The 24,241-nt window shown below is 40.7% G+C and overlaps 1 protein-coding gene across 1 annotated transcript in view; it reads left to right on the top strand.

Moving 5' to 3' along the window:
- mrpl23 (mitochondrial ribosomal protein L23) overlaps positions 1–24,241 on the top strand; it is a 41,371-nt gene that overhangs the window by 3,499 nt on the left and 13,631 nt on the right. The window contains exons 3-4 of the mRNA XM_075469505.1: positions 11,971–12,053; positions 14,902–14,975. Of these exons, the coding sequence (XP_075325620.1) occupies positions 11,971–12,053; positions 14,902–14,975 (157 nt within the window). The remainder of the gene's footprint in view (positions 1–11,970; positions 12,054–14,901; positions 14,976–24,241) is intronic.

Genomic DNA, 24,241 nt, shown 5'->3' with positions numbered 1-24,241 from the left:
AAGCCACTTGCAAATAACGACTGTAAGCCATAAATCAGCTCTGTTTTTAACTTTAAGTATGTCTAGATAAAAGAACAATTCACTTTATTAAAGGCAACTGCATCCTATTAAGGTAACATATTTATAGCCTTCTTTGTACAGTTATGATCACTCTCCAGGGACACTTAGCAGCCCAAACCGCCTGGACAACATCACGCAGTTGTGACAGCTGAGTGTTTGGGGCGCTATTGGCGGCAATGAGCGCTTATCAGTAAGAAAAAAAGCAATAGGGAGAAGAAAACCCGACTCATTGATTGGCTCGGACCCAAAATGGAAATCCATCCCATTCAGCAAGCTTGTTCACAACAAGCAAACCCCCCAAGCCACAAGCAGCCGCAATATTTAGTCTTGTGACCATACAGCAATAAACACCTGCACCTCCTCACTGCTCCACGTCTGCCCGCAGGATATTTTCCAACTGCTTCTTTGGTTTCACACTGTTGGCTTTGTTGTTGTTTTTCTATCCAAAATGCACTGCCCTCTACGTCACTTCCTCTCTTTGGTTCCCTGGATAGTCTGTGGGGTTTGTTTGCAAGTGAATTGAGACCCACGTTTTCAGGTGGACCAGAGTTGGCTTGTTTGGTCCGCACCGGAGTTCAGATTAGCTTAAACACCTGCCCAAAGAAGCAAGGAAATAAACTCTGGTCCGAACCAAACAGCGACAGTGTAAAAACACACTTAAAGAGAGTGAAACATTGTTACGCAAACCTTCCTCAGCTTTGATTTTCTTGCTGTGACAAGTCAAAAAGTCACAATGCTGTAAAAGAAAGGTTAACTACTACTTTTCATTAAAATATCATTAGTCTATCACTGGCCACCAGTGTCTTTTCGTTCGAAGTCAGGTAATTGCTCCAGTTGTGGATTTGTAAATGTTGTAACTTAAACAAAAACTGCCAATCACCTTACTTGTGTTTATCTGTCTTCTTGGAAGCCATTCTGTTTAAGGGTATGCTACACAGACCAATACCAGCTTTTCAGAGCTATAAACTCTCCACCTTCTTTCATCCCTCCACACAGGTGTTATATGACCGCTTTGGCCGAAAGCATTTTGTATTTGGGTTGACCATGGTGCATACATCCATGTGCCGTTCCACAATATTACTGGGCATGTATTGTTGTAATGTTTTAAATACTTGAACGCAGTTTTTCTAGAGAAGATAATTGCTTTGTATATGGGAGTATCGTCCATTGACTCTTTTGGGCTGTCACATGCGCGAGCATACCGACAACAGGTAAGTGACATGCTGTTTATAAAGTTGTTTTGTAACGTCCCCATGCCAGTAATGTGAGAACCATGCATATGGTTTTGATGGTAAGGCTTGTGACTTTATTGTCGGATGGTTTATAAAGTGGTGTGACGTTTCTGCAGTGTGCAAGTTGTTGTTTTACGTGGAAGGTTTAGCACTTGCCCCTTAGCCACCACGTATTTGGCTAGCATGACAGGCTGCGCAAACAGCGCAATCGCCGCACAGGGAGCGCCGATTTGCAGCAGTCTGTGTCCTACTGTAAGTATTTGACAACCTCTAGCAATGGGATTGTGCTTCAAATGCCCCGGAGTTCCCCTTTAAAGGTAGAGAGGGTGTCTGCATCCTAGACGTATACTGGCAGCTGGTTCCACAGAGAGGGGCCTGATAACTGAAGGCTCTGCCTCCCATTCTACTTTTAGACACTGTAGGAACCACAAGTAGACCCTGCAGTCTGAGAATGAAGTGCTCTGTTGGTAAAATATCTGACTATGAGATCTTTTAGGTATGATGGAGCTTGGTCATTTACAGTTTTATATGTGAAGAGCAGAATTTTAAATTCTATTCTGAATTTAACAGGTAGCCAATGAAGAGAAGTCAGTAGAATTACAGTAGTCCAATATTGAAGTAACAAGTGCATGCACATGTTTTTGATGGATGGATGAACTAACTACTAAAGATCAAGAAGATCAAGATTACTGTGATCTCACAAAATACATTTTTGGCCACAAATCAAGATTTCTTCCACTGTTTAAGCAATATGATAGAATTTCAAACAGTGTCTCATATGGTAAATGCGATTTTATGTCCAGTCTGCTTCACTGTAGCGTCATAATGTTCTTTGAAAGCGCTGTTCTAGTCATTATTCAATACCATATTTTAGGAACAGAAAGATGGATCAATGTAGATTATTCTCTGAGAGGTTGGTAGAGCCAGACAAGTGCAAGATGATCATTTTTGTTCTCATGTTGTTATATATATCACAAAAGTTTGAACCTCGAGCTCGAGAAATCACCCTCCCAGTGAGTTAAAGCAAATTGTCTGAAAACTTTACTTTAGGTTTTTGGTTTTGTTGGAGTATGGTAGACTCAGATAAACCTACGATATAATTAAATGAAAACGCATTTTTCTTCAACCATTAATATAGACCCGAGTTGGGTATCCCGGCCACCAGGTGGTGTTACAGCCTCAGGAACAGAAAACTTGCCTTGGTCCTTGGTAATGTAGACACTTTGTCATGCTTATGACTACTTTTGATACTTGTAGTTGCAGTGATGACAAATGAGAGGCCGTCATGGGGAGGGATTTAGGTAGTGATGTCCAAAGGGCTTTTATTTGGTTGTGGAGCTGAAGTTCAGACAAGGTTGTAAACGTCAAGACACTGGGGCCAACCTGGGACCAATATAGTAGTCAATACATCACACCACTTGACTACCTCAGCAATGAATGCATCTAAATAAGAACAACATTACTGAATTTCTGTATGTGGCCTTAGTTTGATGGGTTTGGACAATACATATTTAGTCCGACAGCACTTCAGAAGGCCCTTACATGTCAACACCAACAGTGATGAGCGGATTTTTGACTGTCTATCAGCCAAGGTTACTGGGGTTAGCAGTGCACCTCAGGCGAAGAGAGGCCCAGAACCCTCACTAAGGAGTAAAAAATTGAAGTTTGTAGCAGATCATCTATGTGTCTCTGGTGGGGTTTAGACCATAATCTGTTCATCCAGGTGCTTGGCCTCCCACTCTTATTTTTGCCTCTTCTCTGCCAAACTCCTAGGGTGCTTATGTAATTGTGTGCGTGTGTATGTGTGCACACTTGTCAGTGTGAATAAGTCAGTTTGTGAGAATGGTGTGTGACTTTGTGTATATATGCACAAAGGTGGGTAAGTGCAGGGTGCGTGTGTGTTTTATAAGGGTGTGTAAGGTTATTTTTTCTTGCAGTCTTTGATGCCTGCAAGAAGTGTACGGCAGATTGATAGGATGCTGGGGCCTCAGTGTGTGCTTGAAAGATTGTTTTTTTTCTCTATTCATGCAAACGATGTAGTAAGAGGACACACATGGTGAGACAATGACACAAACCAAATATCACTCCCACTCCCAGCTTATTGATAAGTCTGAGTCATAGTGGCAGTGAAAGCTGTTGTTGTAGTTATAATTCTCGAGGGTAGGCGGTGTAAGCGTGGGTAGATTCTTGAGCCAAGCAGCTGTTAATGAGAAGTGGTGATGCTGTCTTGTCAGGGAAATTACACAAGGTGGCCTTTATCTTAATGACACCTGGGAGATAGATATCCTCAGTAGCTTACCTTCTTCTTTGTTGCCGTCTTCTATTTTTCCTGATTTTCTTTCTTGTGCTCGCATTCATTTCATAGCGTCTGTTCATCTTTCTCTGTCCTTTTCTTCTCTTCCACCCCAGGCTCTGCTGTTTATTGTGCTTTTCTAAAACGCTTTGCTACACATCCACAGCCAAACCCTTTTTGGCGCTCGTTGTTAGAAACACCTGGGCAGCGTTTTCTCGTAATTCTGTTTCTACCTGCTGGAGGGAAGTATTTGTTTGTCTACAATTGTTCAAGGACTTTTAGTGCTCTGCAGGTATTTCTTCTCTGCTCTAGGACATCATCAAATTTCTAGGTTTACACCCACACATACACCTCTTGTACCTCACCTGGCATGGCTGGATGCCAATGCTGACAAACACAAAGAAAAGAACACATCCATTGAATTTTTGTGTTTGGTCTACAACTGGGTCACATTTTGTGCAATTTAGACTTGTAGCCATGAAACCAGACAATGCTGCAGTTTGTAAGTGTAATCAGACTTATGACAACTGACCCGATTACTCAGCAGCTCGCAGTGTCTTACCACACTGACAACTGTTCAGTACTTGTTGGGTAAGTGTAATAATCTTCAATCATTAGTCCTTTTCACAAAGTGTTCGTGCCATGTTGGCACGAAAAAGACCTTGCAAACCTGCTGCTGTTCCCCTTTGGTAATTCATACAGAAAAAAAAGAGGTGACTTACTGCCACATCTGTGTGTGCCTTCAAATAGCAAGTCACTGGTGCAGAATTAGCCGGATTACACTATCGTCATTGGTTAGGGTGGTATCTTCTATGAGCCTTCACAACCTTACACGCACACCTTTGTACCTGAAAAATAGCACAACAGGAATGCGCATCATTCCTGTCTTGAACATGTTGTGTGGAAAGGGCTCCTCACTGTGTCTGCTCACCAATTCCATGTGGTAAAAGTAAGGTGGAAAACCAGGTCATTGTTTAGGCTAATAAACTTTAATTAATTATAATGTGACGTAGTTATAACAACCACTAGATGAGTGTGATTAGCTTTCCTGACCTGACTCACTGTAACAAGTTAGGTGACACCTGATGACTCAGTCTTTGATCCGTTTCTGCTTTATTGTAAGGCCAAAACCCAAACAATGAAGGTAATCCTTCACACGCTGCTCCTTTACTCTCAACTTCTCAATTGTCTCTTAGCTCCCTAAATCTCAGGTTCCTTTATGGCTTCCACCGTAAAGAAAGTCTTCTATTATGATCTTGATACTTAGTGTTGAGCAACTTCAGTGCATATATCGTCTGTGTAGATGGGAGGGTTAAAGTAGTGTGCATATCTTAACCCAGCCCGACAATGGGTTGGCCAACAATGAGGAGCGGCTTTCTTTTGCCTTTCATCTGTGCAGAACACAACTCTCCTGTTTCATTCTCACCGCTAAGCCACCCTGACACAATTTACTTTGATGTTGTGTGCGTGCATGTACTGTATATGTGTATGGACTGTTTGGTGTACCCTCAACGTTTATATATGTTTGTATAGTGTGTTTACAAAGGTTGCACGTGAAGTCTGCAAGACTTATTAGAACAAACAATATTACATGTCAAAGAGACAAATTTAGCTGTTTTTTTCTTGTGTTCTTTTGAAACCACAGGTTGTATTCAAATTTTTGCTATTTATCAGTCAGTGATGGTAAAAATGTGCTGTGTGTCTTTGAAATGTTCCTGTGCTTGGCATGTACAGTTTATCATCATGGTATTTTCCACTTGTACATTTCTGGAACTTTTCAGTATTTGTGCACTTCAGACAGTGAGTTCTGTCTACAGTTTGATATCTGTGTCAACGTTGATAGGGTTTGGCAGTCACCACTGTTGTAACAGGTTTTACAGGGCAATATAGTATAAGTTGGCCAGGTTGTTTCTGATGAAGTGTTAAACGAGAGAGATCCCTCCAGAATGCAGTAACGGCCCATCGTCTGTGACTCTGCAAGTCTGTGTGTTGCTGCATCATCCTCCATGCCATTCCCTGGTCTTTCCTAAACTTAATTCACCAACCAAACAGCGCTATAAAAAGCCTCAAAGTAGATTTAGCTCATTTATATCAAACAAGAAGCCACAAAAAAGGCCTTCCAGTGGTTTTCCAAGTCAAGTTGCTAAAACAGGCAACCTTTCTAAGGGAGGAATCATGGTAGCCACAAGAGGCATGATGGTCACTGAATCATCCCTGCATGTACAAAGCAAAGTTAATCTTGAATCAAGGAAGATATAACAAGAGCAAACCTCCATTGTTGGGTACAAATGCTTGATCTTTACTTGGATCTTCATTAAGCTTTAAAACTCTAACTCTAGTTACACAGAACCTGGACCTTAGCTGACAGATGTGACCTATGTCATTGTGTGCGTTTATGTTTGTGTTGGTAGATCTTTGTTACAAAAACACTGCCAAAACACATGCTGGTGACAGGGTTTCAGTGCCATTGTTTTGATTTTTTTCATGTAATGGAAACAAGTTACTACAGCTATACAAGAACATGTATATCTTTGGAGATGGTCCGTTGACCCGATTGAATCTACACTTGGACTGGCAGAGCTATGAAAATGAGAAAGTGACCTCACATACAGAATATTGGTTGTTGTGTTTATTAAGAGCAACCTGGGTTTTATTGCAACCTATTATATATAGGAAAATGTATTTTTACAGAAGCATTATCTTTGCACAGAGCATAACATGGCGTTTGTCATGGTGTATGTGTCGTAGCAATGTGTATTTATATTTCTGGATAGGTGTATGTGCGCTACAGTATAAGATTCATTGGTGCTGTTGGTACATTGCAGTACTTTAATCAAGTAAATTAAGGAAGTATAATCCAAACTTTAGCTACCACCAAGGTGTTATTATTGTAATTAAAAATGTACAGTGACAGTGGCATTGAATTTTGTTAACTGAACAGTGGAATCCACACAACATGAATCACCATGACAAAAACATTCCACCCAAATATGAAACGAAACACCAGATCAAAATAGTGTTTCACACAATATTTATTCAGCTGCCCACTGTCCACCTGCTAAACCAATTGTTTTGTTGCTAACCAGATGATTTTTCTTTCTCTTCACATAAAATTTTAACGTGGCTTTTATGTCATTTTAAAGCATTTGACTTTAAAATTTATGGTCAAGGCTATGTTGTATGTCATACCCACTTCAGCCTCTTTGTGCAACATTAATCCTTTTACTGCCAACTGTCCAATAAAAGCCTAAATAACCTGGCATTGAGACATCTTTTTAACACCTACAAATGCTTTTCTAGACCTACAAATGTTCAACATGCAAAATCTTTTTGAGTTGGTGTATGTTACGTTTTGGGTTTGAAGATCACCGTAAGTAGATAGCTGTAAAGTCTGTCCTTTACAATACAAGGACTTCCAAAGCTGCCTCTGTCTTTTATTGTCTTTTTTTTTTTTTATACCGTGCCCTTTCACCTAGTTCTCTCATGTGCTTTCAGGTAGAAATCGACCGCCTTAAACAACTGGAAATGATATTCACAATCTTCTCCGTTCAGTGTGAATTAGCTAACATTAAAGAATAGGAAATACACAGAAGCATGTAGATTCACTGCTGCTGAGGGATTACATTTTAAGGCAATGGATATAGGTGTGTGTGTAAATGGTGGTGGTGGTGTTATACACAAACAAGCAGGGCACAACAAAGACGGTGAGTTTATTTCATCCATGTCCATTTTCTGTTACTTTAAACACACAAAGTTGAGGCGCTACACCTGCGTCTGCATTTTCCCCTTGAATAATACAGAACAATATAACTTTTAAAATTATTTTCTGACAATGAAGCTACTGTGGCTGACTTAAACCTGCTTGGCAACAACGGACCATAATTGAAACTAATCCATCGTCTGCGTCATCTCGTGCCCCTCTAGGTTTTGTGTTTGCAGTTCTTTCATCATCTTGGCCGAGGAATCTTTGTAGCATGTGTGTTTGCATATAAATATATACCAGTTGCTGAGGAACGATGCTGTTAGCGATAGCAGTTGCTTGAGACAGGTTTTCATTCTTCTTGAGAGGCAGAAGTGTGAAAGGTTAGCTGGTGGAGTCAGATGGGTGTTTATACTGGGATGATGATCATATGCAGCCTGCATCACTGTTGGAGGCACCACGCCCTTTGGCTAAGTTTAGCCTTGTTTATGTACACTCTTAACTTGACATTTTCTCCCCAGCTTTCAACCCTAGACTTTCTCTCAAAGTGGCTCATAGTTTGTTGCTAAGATGAGAGTCACTTATTGAGTCAGGTCAGAGAGAAAACAACTCTCTAACGTAATGTCTTTAAATGTTTTTCTATTGTATTGATTTGTGTTTGCAAAAATTTTACAAAGTGAGGTGCTTTGAAATATTCTATAAAATTTTTTTTTTTAAATGTATCAATTTAGCCAACCACCCCTTGTCAGCACTATCCACCATGTACCATGAGCTGCTTTTACAGCAAAGTAATTGGTAGATGTGTTGTGCCAGGTATGTGGAGAACTTCCCACAGTTTTATTTGGATTTTGGTTTTCTCAATTGCTTGTGTCTCCTCATGAAATCCCACACTGACAAGATGTAAAGATCAGGGCTCTGTGGGGGGCATTGGATTTCATGCAGAACTCCTTCTTCCTTTTTTTCACCAAGAATAATTCTTTTGAGTCCATGGCTCATGATTGAATATGCTGTTGAATAAATATGCATTGGTCAAATGTGCCCTTGATGGTATAGTGAAATACATTGAAAACTGCCTGCACTTCTCAGCATGGATAGAGATCCTAATTCTGACCAAATCTACAACTTCATTTGCAAACATGCTGTGCTAAATGTGCAAGGAGCCTCCATCAGGCCTCACTGTTGAAGACAATCATCCTTGTATTGCCCTCCAGCCCTTTCGCAAACAAACTGACCTCTGTTAGTCCAATCTTGCTAGATTTTACTTCTGTGAGACTTTAGAAAACTGGACGTTTCTTAGATAAGTTCCTTCATATTCAATAAAAAAAACTGTGCCGCATAAAATATTTTGGATTGGGATTGTGCATTTGAATGATTAATTACACATTTGTTATTTGTTATGCACGACTAAAGCCAAATACATATATTTCTAAGTCTACCTATATACAGTGTACCTTGTATACCAGTGAAACCTACCACTATGTGATAAGTTGGAAAAACAAATTAAATTCATGGAAAGACTTCTTGCTTGACTAGGATGAACTACATTGCAAGAGCTTATTGAAAGGATAACATGACAATATGAGCTGTAGTCAAAGCTAAGGACGGTCTAGTGATCCCGGGTGTGCCACTTCATTGTTATTATTTTTGTGGGCCAAGAAGGCAAATCTTTCTAGGCCAAAAGTTCAAAAGCATGTGTAGCTACCATTGGTGTTAAATTTGAGGTTAGCTAGCAGCGTAACCTACTGATAGGGTGAGTATAGGAGTTTATATGTATTTTTAACAATATATTTGAAGAAACTAGCAACAGGCCAGTCTGGTTACATTCTCAACGTATTTCTTGCTATGCAATATTGTTCCTGTTTTTGTCATGTTGAGTTTATAACACTGTGGAAAAGCCTCTCTCGAAAAGTCTTAATTTAACCCCCCCCAAAAAATTATTCCTTACGTGAAACACTAGGGGGCATAGCCTGCATATTACAGATGGAGTACGAAGCTCTATGCCAACAAGGCAGAAGACCCCGTCTAGTCAAGGATGTGTTAAGATGATTTTTTTATTTTATTTTTACTATTTTACATATTTGGAAGTGAGAAACGTGTTGTATCCAGCGTTTATTGCAAATTTACTGCTGAAAAGAATTTCTACATTCATGCTTATGGAGGAGGTTTAAATGTTGTTTAAAACCAGGTAATTGAACTTCGTATGTAAAATTATGTTTTCTTTTTTTCTCATTTCATCTGGTTTCCATTTATTTGGTTTTTCAGCTATTAGTAATAGCTGTTCACTAAGCACTGTAACAGCCGTGACCATGCCTGGGCATGCTTCATGTATACCATCTCTTGGTTTGTGGTGGCTGGATAACTGGAGTGCTAAAAACAGTGTGTATTTAAAACGCAAAACCTTCTTCTCATTAATCAGGATCAGTATTCCCTCTGCTAATGATCCACATGGGACTGCACAGTCCACAAGCTACTTTCCTCTTCTCCAGTTCCCCGCCCCTGCTTTCAAGGAAAACCTGTCTCCTAGAGCAATCAGTCTTTCCTTCTTACATGATCTCAAGTACCCGGGTCACTCCGCTCTGCTTCACTTCCCTCAGGCACACACTGCAAGACGGTGGTTATGGGGAGAGGTGGGTGCAAATGGAGCGTAAAGGTGCATTTGCATGCCACATCTTCGCAAACACATCTCTTTTCTCTTCACTTGGCAAAAGGAAACAAATAAGTTGGATTTGTGCCCTCATAAAACGAGCTGGGGTCTATGGAACCCTATTTTTAACACACATATTATTCATCATGTTAAGAATCTCAAAATAAAGACTGGCTTCTGTTATAGACACAGATCTTAATTCCCTTTTTTTTTTTACCGGGGCCAGCTGCAGCGAGGACTATAGCCTCTGTACATGGGGCGGCTGCTTAACCCACTACGCCACCGACCTCCCCCTTACTTCACTTTTAATGCAAAGAAAATAACTCAAGCCCTTTTTACGCTGGTCACAAAACCCACTTAGAACTGCTAACACTTGTCTTGTGAGTGCATTTTGAAAGTGTTTAATTGACATTCAGTCCCGTGTCAAATTACTCTGCTGGAGTTGTGGGGATTTGTCAGCTCTGATTTGGCACAGCACTGATGGAAATGCAATACACAGGTGCACATGCTAATTTTCACTGAGGATTCTGTAGTCGGGGCGATGAGGAATTGGCACAGCTGACTTTTTCTTTACAGAAAGACACGTTTACACCTCACCTGGATGCTCCTAAACTCCTAAGACAAAGACAGAAGACATTGATCAATTTTATCATCTATAGACAGTTGGCAGCTCACTTTCTATTCCACCGTTTGGAGCTAACAGAAGCGCTTCTCATGAAATTAGTAAACATACCAAATTATCTCAGAGAATCGGGTCCTAATAGTCTTTAGCTTTAGCCAAAAACAAAAATCTTAATCGGACAGAGTTTCATTGTTGGTTAATTGTGGGGTGGGGGACTTGTCAGTATTTTCCTGCCTCTGACCTTCTTCACATGTCATTTTCATGTTATAGGCGAAAAAAGATGTCTTTGTTTTTCACGTTCTGTACTGCACTTTTGCATCTTTCTTCACAGTGAGACAAAAGCCCCTTCACCCCCCCCCCCCAAAAAAGGGAGAACTTTATGAAAACAGACTTTTCTCTTCTTTTCAAAGGTCAAGTCTGAGTGTGTTTTGTAGAAAAGCCTGTCATATTCTAGGGTTACCACAACCATCCTTCGTCAGTTGTGGAAATTCTTACTCAAGTGCCATAACTGTGAGCTTACTTTGTCAGTAAACTCAACATAGAACCATTTTTGTTCTACATCACTGTCACTTTTGCCAAAGTGTTCCGTGTTATAGTGGAAAGGGCAATTGTTTGTACAGCATGGAAACATATATTACATCACTCTAGAGTACAAAGACTCTTTGTTTTCACGTATGGGATTTTCTCATGAAAATGTTTGCTACCCTTAATATTGTTACAACAACTTAAGGTATGGTGCTGTAACACTTTCCTGCTCTGTCAAAGAAACATATGAGGTGATAGAAGACACCATCTCCGAGGCACTCTTGTCAGACCACACTGTCGCTATTAAGCACTTTGTCTGACGCATTTGAGAAGTGCTTTCTACCAGGCTAATCCAATTGGCTAGATTGATTAGCAGTTAAAAGCCTTGCTTCCTCTGGGCAGAGGAATCTCTTCCAAATGCTACTCAGTGGGCTACCTTTAGCTTGGCTGCCCCGTCAGATCGGTTGGTGCCAGGTCCACTTCCTGTGTAGGGTTTCACCGGGTGCGATCAATACTCGCAGACAGCTAATTGGATGAACACTGACACTCACATTTCTCCTCTCTCCACTTTATGATCCAAATAATAAGAGCTGAATATGGTTTTGTACGTCATTGTCCTGTCCTACAGAAATGATGGGAATGCAGTTTGGAAATGGGCTGCATTATTTCTCTCTATATATGTCACTAATGTGAATGTGGTGTTTATATGATGAACAGTGATCCATCATATAACCCTGCAAGTGCTGGACCACAGCCTCAGACATGATCTCAAAGTCCACTGCCCTCCCCCACACACACTGAAATTCCTTACACCATCCAAATTCTAATGTTTGAAGCCTTGCATCACCTTAATTGTCCTCTCTTTCTCTTCTTTATCTCAACATGTTTGGGCAGAATGACCAAATATGACGTAAAGAACTACTTGGAGAAGATCTATAACGTCCCTGTTGGAGAAATCCGCACCAGGATACAGTTTGGTGAGTGTCACTGCTTTGCACTCGCTCTTACAGAGAGCTTTTAAGATTTATAGAACTTGAAGTGGTTGTTTTCATACTGATACCAGGGTTGATGCCCTCCCCGTTTGGTTTTACTGGCGTTGATTCTCATTGGGGCTTTGTGATTGGATCTGATCAGACCTCACAAGTCATAATAAAGTCCAAAAAATCTAGCAGAAATTTTTTCCTTTCGAAAACAAAACTGAATGCAGAAAAATGCATTAAATGACAGCATAAGCTATAACAAAGGCCTGGGGAATATCACAATGTAAGAAACTGAATATCTAGTAATGTGCATAGGTTCCAGACTCTTGACCTGTAAAGAATTCCCTTCAAAGTATTTAAAAAGAACATTTATCCTTAAACGGGATTTTGTAAACAAATGGTTGCAACCTTTGAAGGTCTTGTATATATTAGTTCACTCCCTTGAAATAAAGTTCAAACTGCATTTGATTTGCTTTGTGTTATGAAAATGTTGTCTCTGTCCTAATATTTCAGGTGATGTAGATAACACATTAGTCACAGCTGATTTGTGAACCTGCAGGAATAATTAGGAGGACAAAAAAAACTTTAAAAGTCATCTATGCTTTACTCCTAGATGTTTTACCCTTTTTTGGTAAAAACATTTTGGTTATGGTGTGTGGAGTTCATAGAAGGATTGTTTTGGGAAGCATAAAGTCTGACTGATTTTGTTTTGGAAGCTGTCAGCAGTGGTTAGCAGCGATTAGCAATTTCAGCTTACCATGTAGACGGTCTTCCGTTGACATGCAGCAGCGGGAGTGCTTTCCAGCGGCTAGTTGCGGTAGTGGTTAGCATGCCTGGCTCTCCTTTCTCTTTAACGCACACAGCTGCTTATCTTACAATCTGCTGCTCTAGCACTCTAGCCTCCATATGTCCCAGGACACCCCATGCTCCCTCCACACAGGCATCTACTATTCACTGGCAGCTTCAGGGCCTGAAGTGCTTCATCTCCTCAAGTTGTTTCAACCCCAAATATCTGCTCCTGCCCCCTTGTCAAGAATGATTACAGGGCCACGTATAGTGTTATATCATTGATTTGATAATCCCCTTGGCATTTTATGGGAGAAGAAACAGCTTAGGTTTGCATGGACTAGCTTGGGGGATCCTGACATTTCTGGGAATTTGCAAATTCATGGCTCAAAGGTGCTGATGTGCTGCCTGAAGGACCAAGAGGAGCCCCCGCTACCTCTGGAGGAGAGACTGAGAAGGTGTCATGGAGAGAGGGAGCGCGAGAGAGGCGCCTAGTGTAGCCTAACCTGCAGTGTGGAGAACCAATTACCATTGTTTATTAGGGTTGTGTCATTAGAGTCAAGGGGAGGAAGGAAGGAATGCCCAATGGTAAAGTCAGTTGAAAGAAAGCTGTGAGCATCAGGGGTATAGAGTGGGATGTAGAAGAAGGGGTGACCCAGGCCTCTGGTTATCCCGAGGTGCGTCACAGAAGGTATCCCTGTCTGCGTAAGGGGTTCCACTCCATTGGCAGTGTAAAAATGGGAATGGGCTGCGGAGAGTGAGGGGCGCAAAGAATCCTTTCTTCCCTGCTTGTGCGGCTGGGGTATTTTGGAAGGAGTTGCCATGGCTACCTTTCCAGTCTGGGATTTGTAACGTGATAGCTGGCTGCCAAACCGCAATCTCAAAGTGGGAGAAATTGTGCTTGCGTTTGCGAGTGTTGTATGAAAGCTCTGTCTGTGTGTCTGTATGTGTTAGGAAAGAGATACACAAAGTAAGAGAAGCACAACTTTACATCTTTTATGGTGGTTGGTGGGTTGTTTGGCATGTTTTTTTGTATTTTTCACACATGTCAAGGTCTTACCTTGCTCTTTTAAAGGTTGAAGCATTTCCCTGTGGATTTCCTCAACAACCAACAAACGCACACATGAACACACACAGGCACTTACACTTTGTTACCTCCGTCTCCCACCCACACAGGGGCCTCCACTTACCCATGGTGGCGTGGAGGGGGTGTTTTACAACCCCGCTTAGGGCTTTCCCTGAGCAGTGGTCTGCCTGGCTAGTGATTACTAGCTATGAGTAGCACACACGCATACACATATACATACATGTGCGCAAAAATGAGTCATTACAGTGGAATGTTTCCCTTGTTTTTCATTTTATAAACCGTTCCCATGGCAATAGCAGTTACTCAAAGGGCCTGTTGACTTGACCACCAGGGTCTTTTTGAGATTAGTGTCTCAAGTATAGACAAACTATTTGATTCTGAGTCATTACCTATCATTGATTCTGGTCATAACGGAAAGATTTAGATATGTGCGTCAAGTGCCTAAAAGCAAAAAAAAAAAATTAAATCCTATATAAATCAAAGCTCCAACAGCTCCAAGTCCCCTGTCTTCTAGATTCGGAGAGGTCTGACAGGAGAGAGGATGATGTAATCATCATCTCCAGCTGGGGATGAGGTTAACCTGCACTCCACAACAAGAGGGAGTCCTGCATTACCAGGCATACATACAAGTATTCTCTATTCTACAGGAAAATGAATGAAATGAACATAATGTGGAAAAAGTGTTATATGTAGAGTTTTGATTATTTACGGATTGCGCTTTAGCTTTATTGGCTTATAAATCAGTTGACTATTTCTTGCAGCTCTGATACTGATGCCCAGGGACATTTATTGCATCTACATATTTTAATAAACACGACACCTCACTAAAAACAGTAAGTGAGTTTATTATTACTTAAGTTTAAAAAACTTAAGTCTATGTCACCAACCCTCTGTTGTACTGCTCCAGTCACACATTTCTCATATTTTGTCTGCTCTTTTAGTAAAACTGTGTTTTACTTTTGTGTTTTTCAGGATCCAACAAAAAGAGGAACCACCTCTTCCAGAAAGTTAAGAAGCCAGACTATAAAGTTGCCTATGTTCAGCTGGTGAGAAGACATGAAACACACATTCTGTCATACACTTTTCAGGCATTGCTCATTCTCGCAGCTTCAGTATGATGGAAAACTATGAAGTATGTTTAATATTTGCCATTAGTCCCTGTAAATAATGTCTCACATCATAACGTGTCATACCTTACTGGCCAAGCTAGGTGTATTTGTGGTAAACATACAGGTGGTGGATGGGATCAGCTGGAAACATTACTTTTCATCTTGCTTAAGCCAATTGAACAGTTCAGTGTTATAAAGAATTCCAACTGGCTTCTTACTGTCATTTGAATCCTCTAAAGTTACACACATAACAGTTATCAGCTCAAGAAAAACAGTATGTTTCACTTTCTTCTGAGGCTGCTGTGTTCACTGCCCTCTTTGTGGTCCACTGTGTGTAAGACAGGAAAAGCTGCAGCATTTTTAGGAGAGTTTTCTTCTACTAAGTTCTGTTAAAAAATAAGGCTTAGGTGTTGCATTAAATAGTAAACAGTAAGTGAAAATACTTGGAGAAGGAAAGTTTAGTGTGCAGTTATTTATTAATGAATTTATCAGTCAGATTCCTCCGAAAAGAAGATCATATTTTAAGACCCGCCACTGTGCATGTTTACCTGCTACTGTAACTGTAGCAGTTCAAACTTTTGCTGGGTGCAAAGTCATGTTAAAAAGTGTCTAAATTGGCATGATAAGATTGCCATTGCAAAGTGTAATGGAAAAATACCAGTGTTCAAACTTCAAGACGACACATTAAGACACGTGTCTATTTTTTACAACTTCATGTCTTAATGGAATATCTGTGATACGCTTTGGTCAAAATACTGCAGGAATACAGTACGTTATGTAAGAACGTTGACTCGGTCGCCTGGGAGCTCATACTAGCACACACTCAGAATTTAGATGTAAGTGCTGATGGGAAAAGTAAGCACTGAGGAGTGTTGACTTCCCACTTTCAAGGTACAACAAAGGTGGCATGATTTGAAATTATTGAGGTCTTCTGAAGATTAACTGTAGTCTGTAATCCTCAAGGTTCTTTGAATGAGATATTTTCAGATCTAGGAATCTCCAAAAACGGTGACAGAATTGTGTCATATCAGTTTTTTTGAGTTGGTAGTCACTTCAGACACCCTAATTGACGCTCCATGTTAGGTTAAACAACAGCAGTGAATGCCTCTTGCAGTCATGCACACATTCTCCGATCCCCAGTGTCTTCTCATTGGCTTGTTGTGTGAGCAGGATTATCTTACTGACTCCTGACTAGTACACGGTGGGAGGCAGAGACCTCACTGCAATAACACTCCTGGACACCCAGCACTCCCTTCTTTTTAGATTATATGATGTTCCTTTCGCCCTCAACTTTTGGGTCTTGACCTCATTTGGAGGCGAGGTAGATTGTCAAAATTCCTCCATTAATTCCCAAAGGGCAATTGTCCTTTGGGAAGGTAAGATCTCACACTCACTCATCCAAAAAATTTAACAAGCATGTTTATTTACTTAAACAATCACATATCTCTACTTTGCATCTCTCTCCTGTGTGGCTCTTGCACGCTGGCTCCCCTCTTGAGAAAGCAGAAGTCTGGGCTCTTGTCGGGCCGGGGAGGGGTTTCTCTTTGGTTACATGCCAGACTTATTACAGAAAATATTAAGATTTGGATATCATCTGGTACGGTTCTCCTTTCTGGGTCTGCTGCTTGTTATGCCATAGATGGAATGTGAACATTCATCTGATAGTGGCATGTCAACTCAGACTCCTTCTTTGCATCACAGTTGTTGCCTTCACATCTGTGTTTGAGGTGATTTTTGTGTCAAGAGAGCCCATTCCTACACATTGTCGCTCAAGGTTAAAGCATGTCAATCTCTGAAATCACACAAACGTCTCCCCAAAACATCAAATAAGTCACTGTTTTAAGCGCCTTTGATGAAAAACAAGGGACCTTTGTTTTGGGCCTGCCGTTTTGATCTCACCCAGAAAAATCAACAGTGGTGTAGACACTTGTTTATGCTGCACTGCCCACCCAACTGGGGGCCATCAATCTTGAAACGGATGAATAATGAAAACTGTCTAAACATGACAATTTGAAGGAGGATACATAATTGAACCAACCATAAATCTTTTAAAGGGGAGACTTCCTCTTTTTTTAACACCAAGGAAGTGGCTTGTGATTTTATGTGTGTCTACATTTCCCAGCTGAGCCAGTGAGGTTTTCGTCTTATTAGATTCACACAAGAGTGATGGGTGCGAGGATGCAGAACAGCAAACACACCCACACAGACACACACCCGAGATGTGTGCATCATTCATTCATGTTGAATCCCAGAGTGCTGATGTTTTTTTATTGTGTTTCATCTGCTCCCTAGTTTCCATCATGTCACAAGTTTCTCCAGTTATGCTTATTTAACGATGAACAGCAGGCAGACATGCTGAGATGCAGGCTCTTTGTGCTTGAAATGGCTTGATGTAAAACTGAATATCCGGCCTATTTCCCTGGCAGGTTTTCAGAAAAACATGCTCCCTCAACTCCCTTTCCTACCTCACTCTCTCTTATGTACACTCACACACAGAGCCCCAGAAAACCCTCCTTTCTTTTGCAGCGGTCGGGATTGTTCCTAATTGACTCCACATGTGGTTCTGTGGAGTGTTCTGTGGGTAGATGCTCACACTGCGGTCCCCCCCCATCCAACAACCCCCCCATCAGCTAATATTGCAGCAGTAATGCATTTGTGCTCTTTCTCCTGCTCCTTACTCTTGGTTTGTGGTTGAGGGGAGGCCTCCCGATAGCAGGGTTCCGTGACGGCCATTTTCCTCAGGCTTAGGGGGACCCCACTATCAGGGGAAGAGATAGCGGCTGCATGTGTAAAATGTACTCTGTGTGCGGGAAAGTGTGTATATGTGTGTGAGGGGGGCTGAAAGGGGTATGTAGGGGAGGTGACTAAGGCCGTGATGGAGTCATGCCAGAACAGGGAGGTCCGGAGATGGGGCAAAAGCAATCAAGGGGAGAAGGAAGAGGCTGAATGTGTGAGACGGGATGTTGGTGCTGGTGTTGGGGTGACAAAAACAGCAGAGCAAAATGAAAAATCTTGAGTCTATCCTATTGCTTTTAGGTCTGACTGCTTTTCAGTGGGACCGGCGTGTTTAAGCTCGGACTGCTTTTATGCACCGCTGTGCTCAGGGTAACACTTGGTTCAGATTTTCGCAGTCAACTCATATTGTTCCATCTGTTTGATGCAGTAAAGGGTGGATGTTGGAAAATCTGATTCAAGTTGCACTTTTTGACCTCAGTTGTAGACATTACTTCATATACAGTTGGTGTAATTAGATTTCTTGTCTGGTTCGCAGTACTCTTGTGCAACAACAGTGTCATCAGGTGTTTTAAGAACTTTGGTATTTAAAAGATAACAGCACCTTTATTATCAGGACATTTTTTTCTTCCAAAGTTTACTTGGATTGACTTGAAGATGTACCCGTTGCCTAGAGAGGGTTTTTTTTTGCTGCCAAACATGTTCATAATGTATGTCAGACCCTGTATTTTACCCTTGGCCCATCTCACAGCTCATGTGTGCTGTGCTACCATTTCCAGTTAAACTTTACTTGTATTCAAAACCTTTGTAAATACAGTCTGGTGCTCCTCATACAGGAGAAAACACTTCACTTCTCAAATTATACTCATTTTTGAATGTTTTCTGTTATTGCTCTGTAACATCGTCAGCCAAACATTTACAATTGAAGCCCTCCCAACCTGGCATGTAAATGAAAAGGTTGCGGTGAGTTTTGATGGAGGTGGAGTTGTTTTTTTTTCTCTTTAAAGTGGAAGCTCATATGCAAGCAAGTTCGCTGGCTGGTGCCAGCTGAAGCACTTGAGTGGGCTGAATACTCAAAGCGCAAATTGAAAGGTATTGAAGGGTGATGCTGTGAGTTTTTTGAGCTGCATATGTGACATTATTTCATTTTATGAAAGCATTGCTTTAAATGTCAGCTAAGTCATTTTCACACAACCAGAGAATTTTTTGGTAATGTACAGAGATTTTGGTCTGGACTTGGTATAGTCTTTAGTTGCTTTTCACACATGCACATCATAGTGGGAGATTCTCTACTGCAGGTACATATACCCCAGAGTGATGCCTGAGCACAAATACGTGACATGATGCAATAACTATACAGTTAAAATGGCAGTGTTTTGCTTATAGTACATTAAATGGCAGATGGCCATACCTTTCCCTAATTTCTGTTTTTGTGTTGACATCAATACCAAGTATTTGGACATGATTGCAATATTTACAAGAGCAAATGAACATACAGGCATTCAGAAAATTGTTCAAAGCAGTAACTCTTTTTACCACACACACCTTTATAAATGCTCTATAGGATAATCTGCTGTATTAATACTCACTTGGTTTATTGCTGGAAATCTTACTAAATAGCTCACCGGGTATTGTCTGCAAGAATTCCCCAGCGTATGTTGTGGATATTTGCATTGCCACATGCAGGCTTTCTGAGGCTAAAAAAAAACAGTTTTAGGGCTGCAGTGCATTTGTAAAAAGAAGCCATAAAAAGGTCAAGATATCTCATTAGCACTTTGTCTGAAGTTGGCCAGATTGTTAATCTGACAACCTGCTGTATTCTTAAACTCTTAAGAGAATCTTGAAAGTAAATAGTTTTTTTTATTTATTAGTTGTATTTTACTTGCAGATCCTTGTAAATCCATTCAAAACAGATGTAGTTAGGATGTCCTGATCAGGATTTTTGTGGCCCTGTTTCAAAGTGTCAGCAAATACAGAATTTTAATCCTATACTTGCAGTTTCTGACAGCAAATGGTGGCAAACTGCACACTTTAAACACATTATACATTTTTATGCTTTACACCTCAGTTGCTCTGCAGTCAGAGAAAAAATACCATGTGATCCTCTTTGTCCATCCACATTGTCCAGCATAGGTTTTCTTTTCCATCTAAACCATGTGAAAATGTGGAGAACAAGTATTTATTAAAACTGGGACATTTAAAACAAAAAATCTTGAAAGAAACTTTGAAATGAGGATATAATGTCAAACGGTAATTGTTCTGTCATGACGTTGAACGCAGTATGCTCGGGATAGTAGCTTAATGGCCCCAACTGTACTCTCCGTTGGTGCCACTTCTGGATGTTATACTGTTTTGCCAGTGTCCGAGTTGAAGGCTGCTCTTTTGTGCATTAGCGCTGTTGTCCTTTAGCTCCGCTCTGCTGTAGAAAAGACAGAAGCCAAAGTGGACAAAGATCTGCTTTGTTATGGATAGTGCTGGGCGGTATGAGCAAAAATACATATCACAGGATTTTTTCACGGTTTCACGGTATATCACGGTATTTTTTTTCATGCATAATTAGGTGTTCACAGCATTTTCTACAGATTGAGAACAGAATTAAAAATTAAAATAAAAATTCTTCAAAATAATTCCTTTGTTAATAATTGGTCACACAGAACTTTATTGTATTAATATTCACATCTTCATTGTAAACAAATTAATAACATAGCTAATTACACTGGTCGGACTGTTCAGCTGTTTCAGACTGATACCTCCGGTTCAGGCTGCTCCTCATCCTCAACACGCACATCTCTTTTTCAATCGCGGAAAATATTTTTCAATACTCATCTGGATTGAAGCAGCAAACATTCAGTGTAAGAGTTAAAAAAACTACTTTATTTGATTCACAGCTGCTAGTGTTTTGACCTCGACAACCCAACTGCATTTTATTTATTTTTTTACGGTAAACTTGCGACTAGTTAACTTTATAAAGAAAGCGTAATCGCTTGTTTGCTATGGGTCGGGTCGGGACGGGACAACATTGTATTAAAAATATAAAATATTTTTATAGGACTTTTTAATGTGTGATTTTATAAAGTTGCACGTGATACCAACCTTTTGTGAATTTCGCCAGCTGTCTTCTTTCGGTTGAGCTAATCTAACGCGATGCTGAAGCTAGCAAGCTTCCAGGCATGATCTCGCTGATGGAGACACGCGGTGTGCACGGAGGGGAGAGGCTGTGTGTGTGTGTGTGTGTGTGTGTGTGTGTGTAGGCTATGTGAGAGAGACGCATGACTGACAGAGACGGAGGGAGAGCAGGGAAAGGAAATGCAGCTTAACGAATACGAGTATTTTTTAAATAGCGTTAAAAATAGACAGTAAACATGCGTGTTTAGAAGCGCAACACTGAAAAGGGTCCCGTCTCAAACAATGTCGCGCGATGCAGCGTTCCCCCGTTGTGTAATCAAATACAACGGTATGGCGGTATATTAAAAATTCATATCATAATGAAATTATAAACCGGTATTCGGTGTGAACCGGTATACCGCCCAGCAGTAGTTATGGAGTGAAACTTAGTGTTAGATAATGAAGATTGTTCAGCGCAGCTATGGTCATTGTTTTTTTTCTCCTGTGCAGCGTTGCTTTTTGCCTTTTTTTGGACGTGTCATCCTCTTGGTTGTGAAATTTGATTGACGTCAGCCCCTCGTGGCTCTAGCCGGCTCGAGTTAGCTTTCAATCAGTCAGTATTTGATCAATGCGATCATCAGCAGAGCTTGTGTGCTGTTAGCTTTTTGGTGGACTGCACGTCTGTTTGTCTGTGTTGAAAAATGGCGGTCTGAAGAGGCTGAGAGTGCCGCAGATGGATACCTCCATGAAGGAATGAATGTGTGCACTACTAACCTCACGCTGAATGTCACGGTGACAACTGAAGTGTAATCATAGACCCTACAGAGCTCAATCAAAAACTCCTTGATAGGATAATATTGTTTCTAACATTTATTTAATTGTCCCAATGTCTTAGTCTTTAGTATCATCTTTATTCTTTTCTGTACAGTGTTAGGCAGAACTACTACGTGTGGTGGTACAACTTGGGATGTTATCTCATGGATCCAGTTAGTTCCTCAAACTCTTCTAGGACGCATATCTGCATTGCATAAATTTTGCTATCTTATTCATGAAGACATTTTTGCAAGCCTCTAGTTGTTGGGCTGCTGAGGCAAAACACAAATAGCAGCCAGTTAGATAACTATGTCTCACTTGTCTGCGTTGTTTCCGCTGCCTCTCATGGGTAGGATGCTAGCAGGTTGGTCTTTGTCTTGTTTTTGCAGAGTAAGACGGCTCACAGACTGAATAAGACAGCCTTTGTCTACTACTTTACCATGTCGTGATTGTTACTCTGCCATGTCAATCAATGCATACCAAAGCATTATTTGACTCCTTTGCTAAGAAGTTAAGAGGTTAGTCAAGCATTTGGTCAGGCTTACATTGGAGAGCCCTATTTTTGATCGAAGGCAAACTACTAAACTACTTCTAGAGGTTTTAACACAACTTCCTCTTGTCTATTATCTAAAAAGCTTACGGACTAGATTTGGAATTTGTGGGGGTCATTGCTGAGTAAAGGTTCCCCACATTTGAACAGATGTTTGATTTAGAGCAAAAAGTGACAACCCAAATAATTGGCTTATGCTCGGCAGTCTTTACAGCCAGTGAAGTCAGACATAAATTTGACATCCTTGAGCATAAGCAGTCATTCTGATAGTCTGTTATCAAATTCATAATACATTATTTCATGATTGTACACTTCCCAACAAACTTTTGTACAAAAGCTGTCTTCATACAGCCAGAGGAGAAGCAGATGGAAGTCGATGAGTGAAAACTTTTCAGCTGAGGGCAGAGCTGTCACACTGAGGTATTATCACAATGTCAACCTTTACTCGTCACAAAAGAAGAAGCTGGATTTGTTTACATAAGCTAATGACATCGCTATTCCAATAATAGGCACAATCTAATCTTATCAAAAGCTGAACTGTTGGCTTTGACCGTGTGTCTGCTGATCAAATCGTCATCAAAGTAATTTAGAAGTTGTCAAAAGAAGTTGTTTCTCTCTGGGGCTTTGGTCACTGACAGCCATACAGCAGACAAGATGCTCTAGTCACGCTCGCTCTGTGTCCCAAAACAATGTCCCGACCCAACAACCACAGAATAAAACAAGATATAGGGTTGGGCCAACACGTGTAGAATAAGTGGTAGCTTCATTCAATTTGCTCATTTTCCGTGTTTCTGTCTGTACCTTTCTCCACTTCTTCTCAATTCACAGCGAAGGTTTCACTTGGAGTGAGTGAGAACAGGCAGCTAGGAAGCGAAGCAAGATGGAGACAAACAAACAGTGTTAGAGGCTGAGTGGCAAACATGGAGGAATTGTGACACAGCTGAAAAGGGAAAAAAAAGGGGGGGGGGTAGAAAAAAAACAGCTGTATTGAGAGAGATTATGAGAGGGAAGCCAAGTCTCACTCTCTTCTCTGTTTGACTGACACTAGATGGCAACGTTTTGCTTTATTACTTCTTTTACTAGCCTCCCTTCACCTCCTGTCTGTTATTGACTCCTCGTTGTTTAACAATTGACATACCAGGGTTGTGTGTATGTGTGACTGTATATCTGTCTGAGGGTAGTGATGGAGAGGGGTACGCGATAGTGGGGCCTGCGAACCTCTGTTACCACCAAAACCCCCCTTCACTCCCATTTCAGTTCTTCACACTGAGCGGAGCCTGCTCTACAGAGCCGGAGGTGCTGAATCAGGGCTGAGCGGGAAATCTTGCTTATCTGTGTGGAATTTTATTATTTTCAACTATTTGGATCGTGATCGCTTTTGCTCTCCTTCCCTCCCTCCCTCTTCCCTTTCCCTTTTCACCTTGTCACGCAAACACAGGCTTTCCTGACACAGCTTTGCCTGTCTGCCGCTTTGCTTCCTTCCCTTCTCTGTGCTGCCTCACCCTTTCTTATCACACCAATTAACATTTTTAACGTCTGCCATATTTCTGGTGCTGCCTTCCCATCAGAGTTTGTCTATTTATTTATTTTTTTCTCCTTACACTTAAGTCTGTATAATTTAATAAATAATGGATTTAAATCTTAATTCAAATGGTTCTCATACCAATTTGTCTCCTTTGTTGTAAATAGCCCACAACGTTACAGGTAACCATTCTTAATTTACTATGAAGAATTTGTAAATATACATTAAATATTGTTATTGAATCCGTCAGAATAAGTGAAGACTGTTCAGAAAGCTTGAAACTTTTTACTTAGAATAAATGACATTCCTTAGTACTGATTAAAAAGAAAAGAGACAGAAATGTCTGTCCTATTAAGAAAAACAAAACGTATTATTATTTCACTGAACCACCCAGGGCAGAAGTAATAAAAAGCACATAAACATAACTTCTCTGTCCGTAGGTCGTGTGTCTTATTAATATACACTGCATTATAACTGTTA

The sequence above is a fragment of the Odontesthes bonariensis genome, chromosome 7 (assembly GCF_027942865.1).
Source record: "Odontesthes bonariensis isolate fOdoBon6 chromosome 7, fOdoBon6.hap1, whole genome shotgun sequence".
In the NCBI taxonomy this organism is placed as follows: Eukaryota; Metazoa; Chordata; class Actinopteri; order Atheriniformes; family Atherinopsidae; genus Odontesthes; species Odontesthes bonariensis.
Note: the sequence above shows the minus strand (reverse complement) of the source record. Positions and strands in the feature narration are given on the sequence as shown.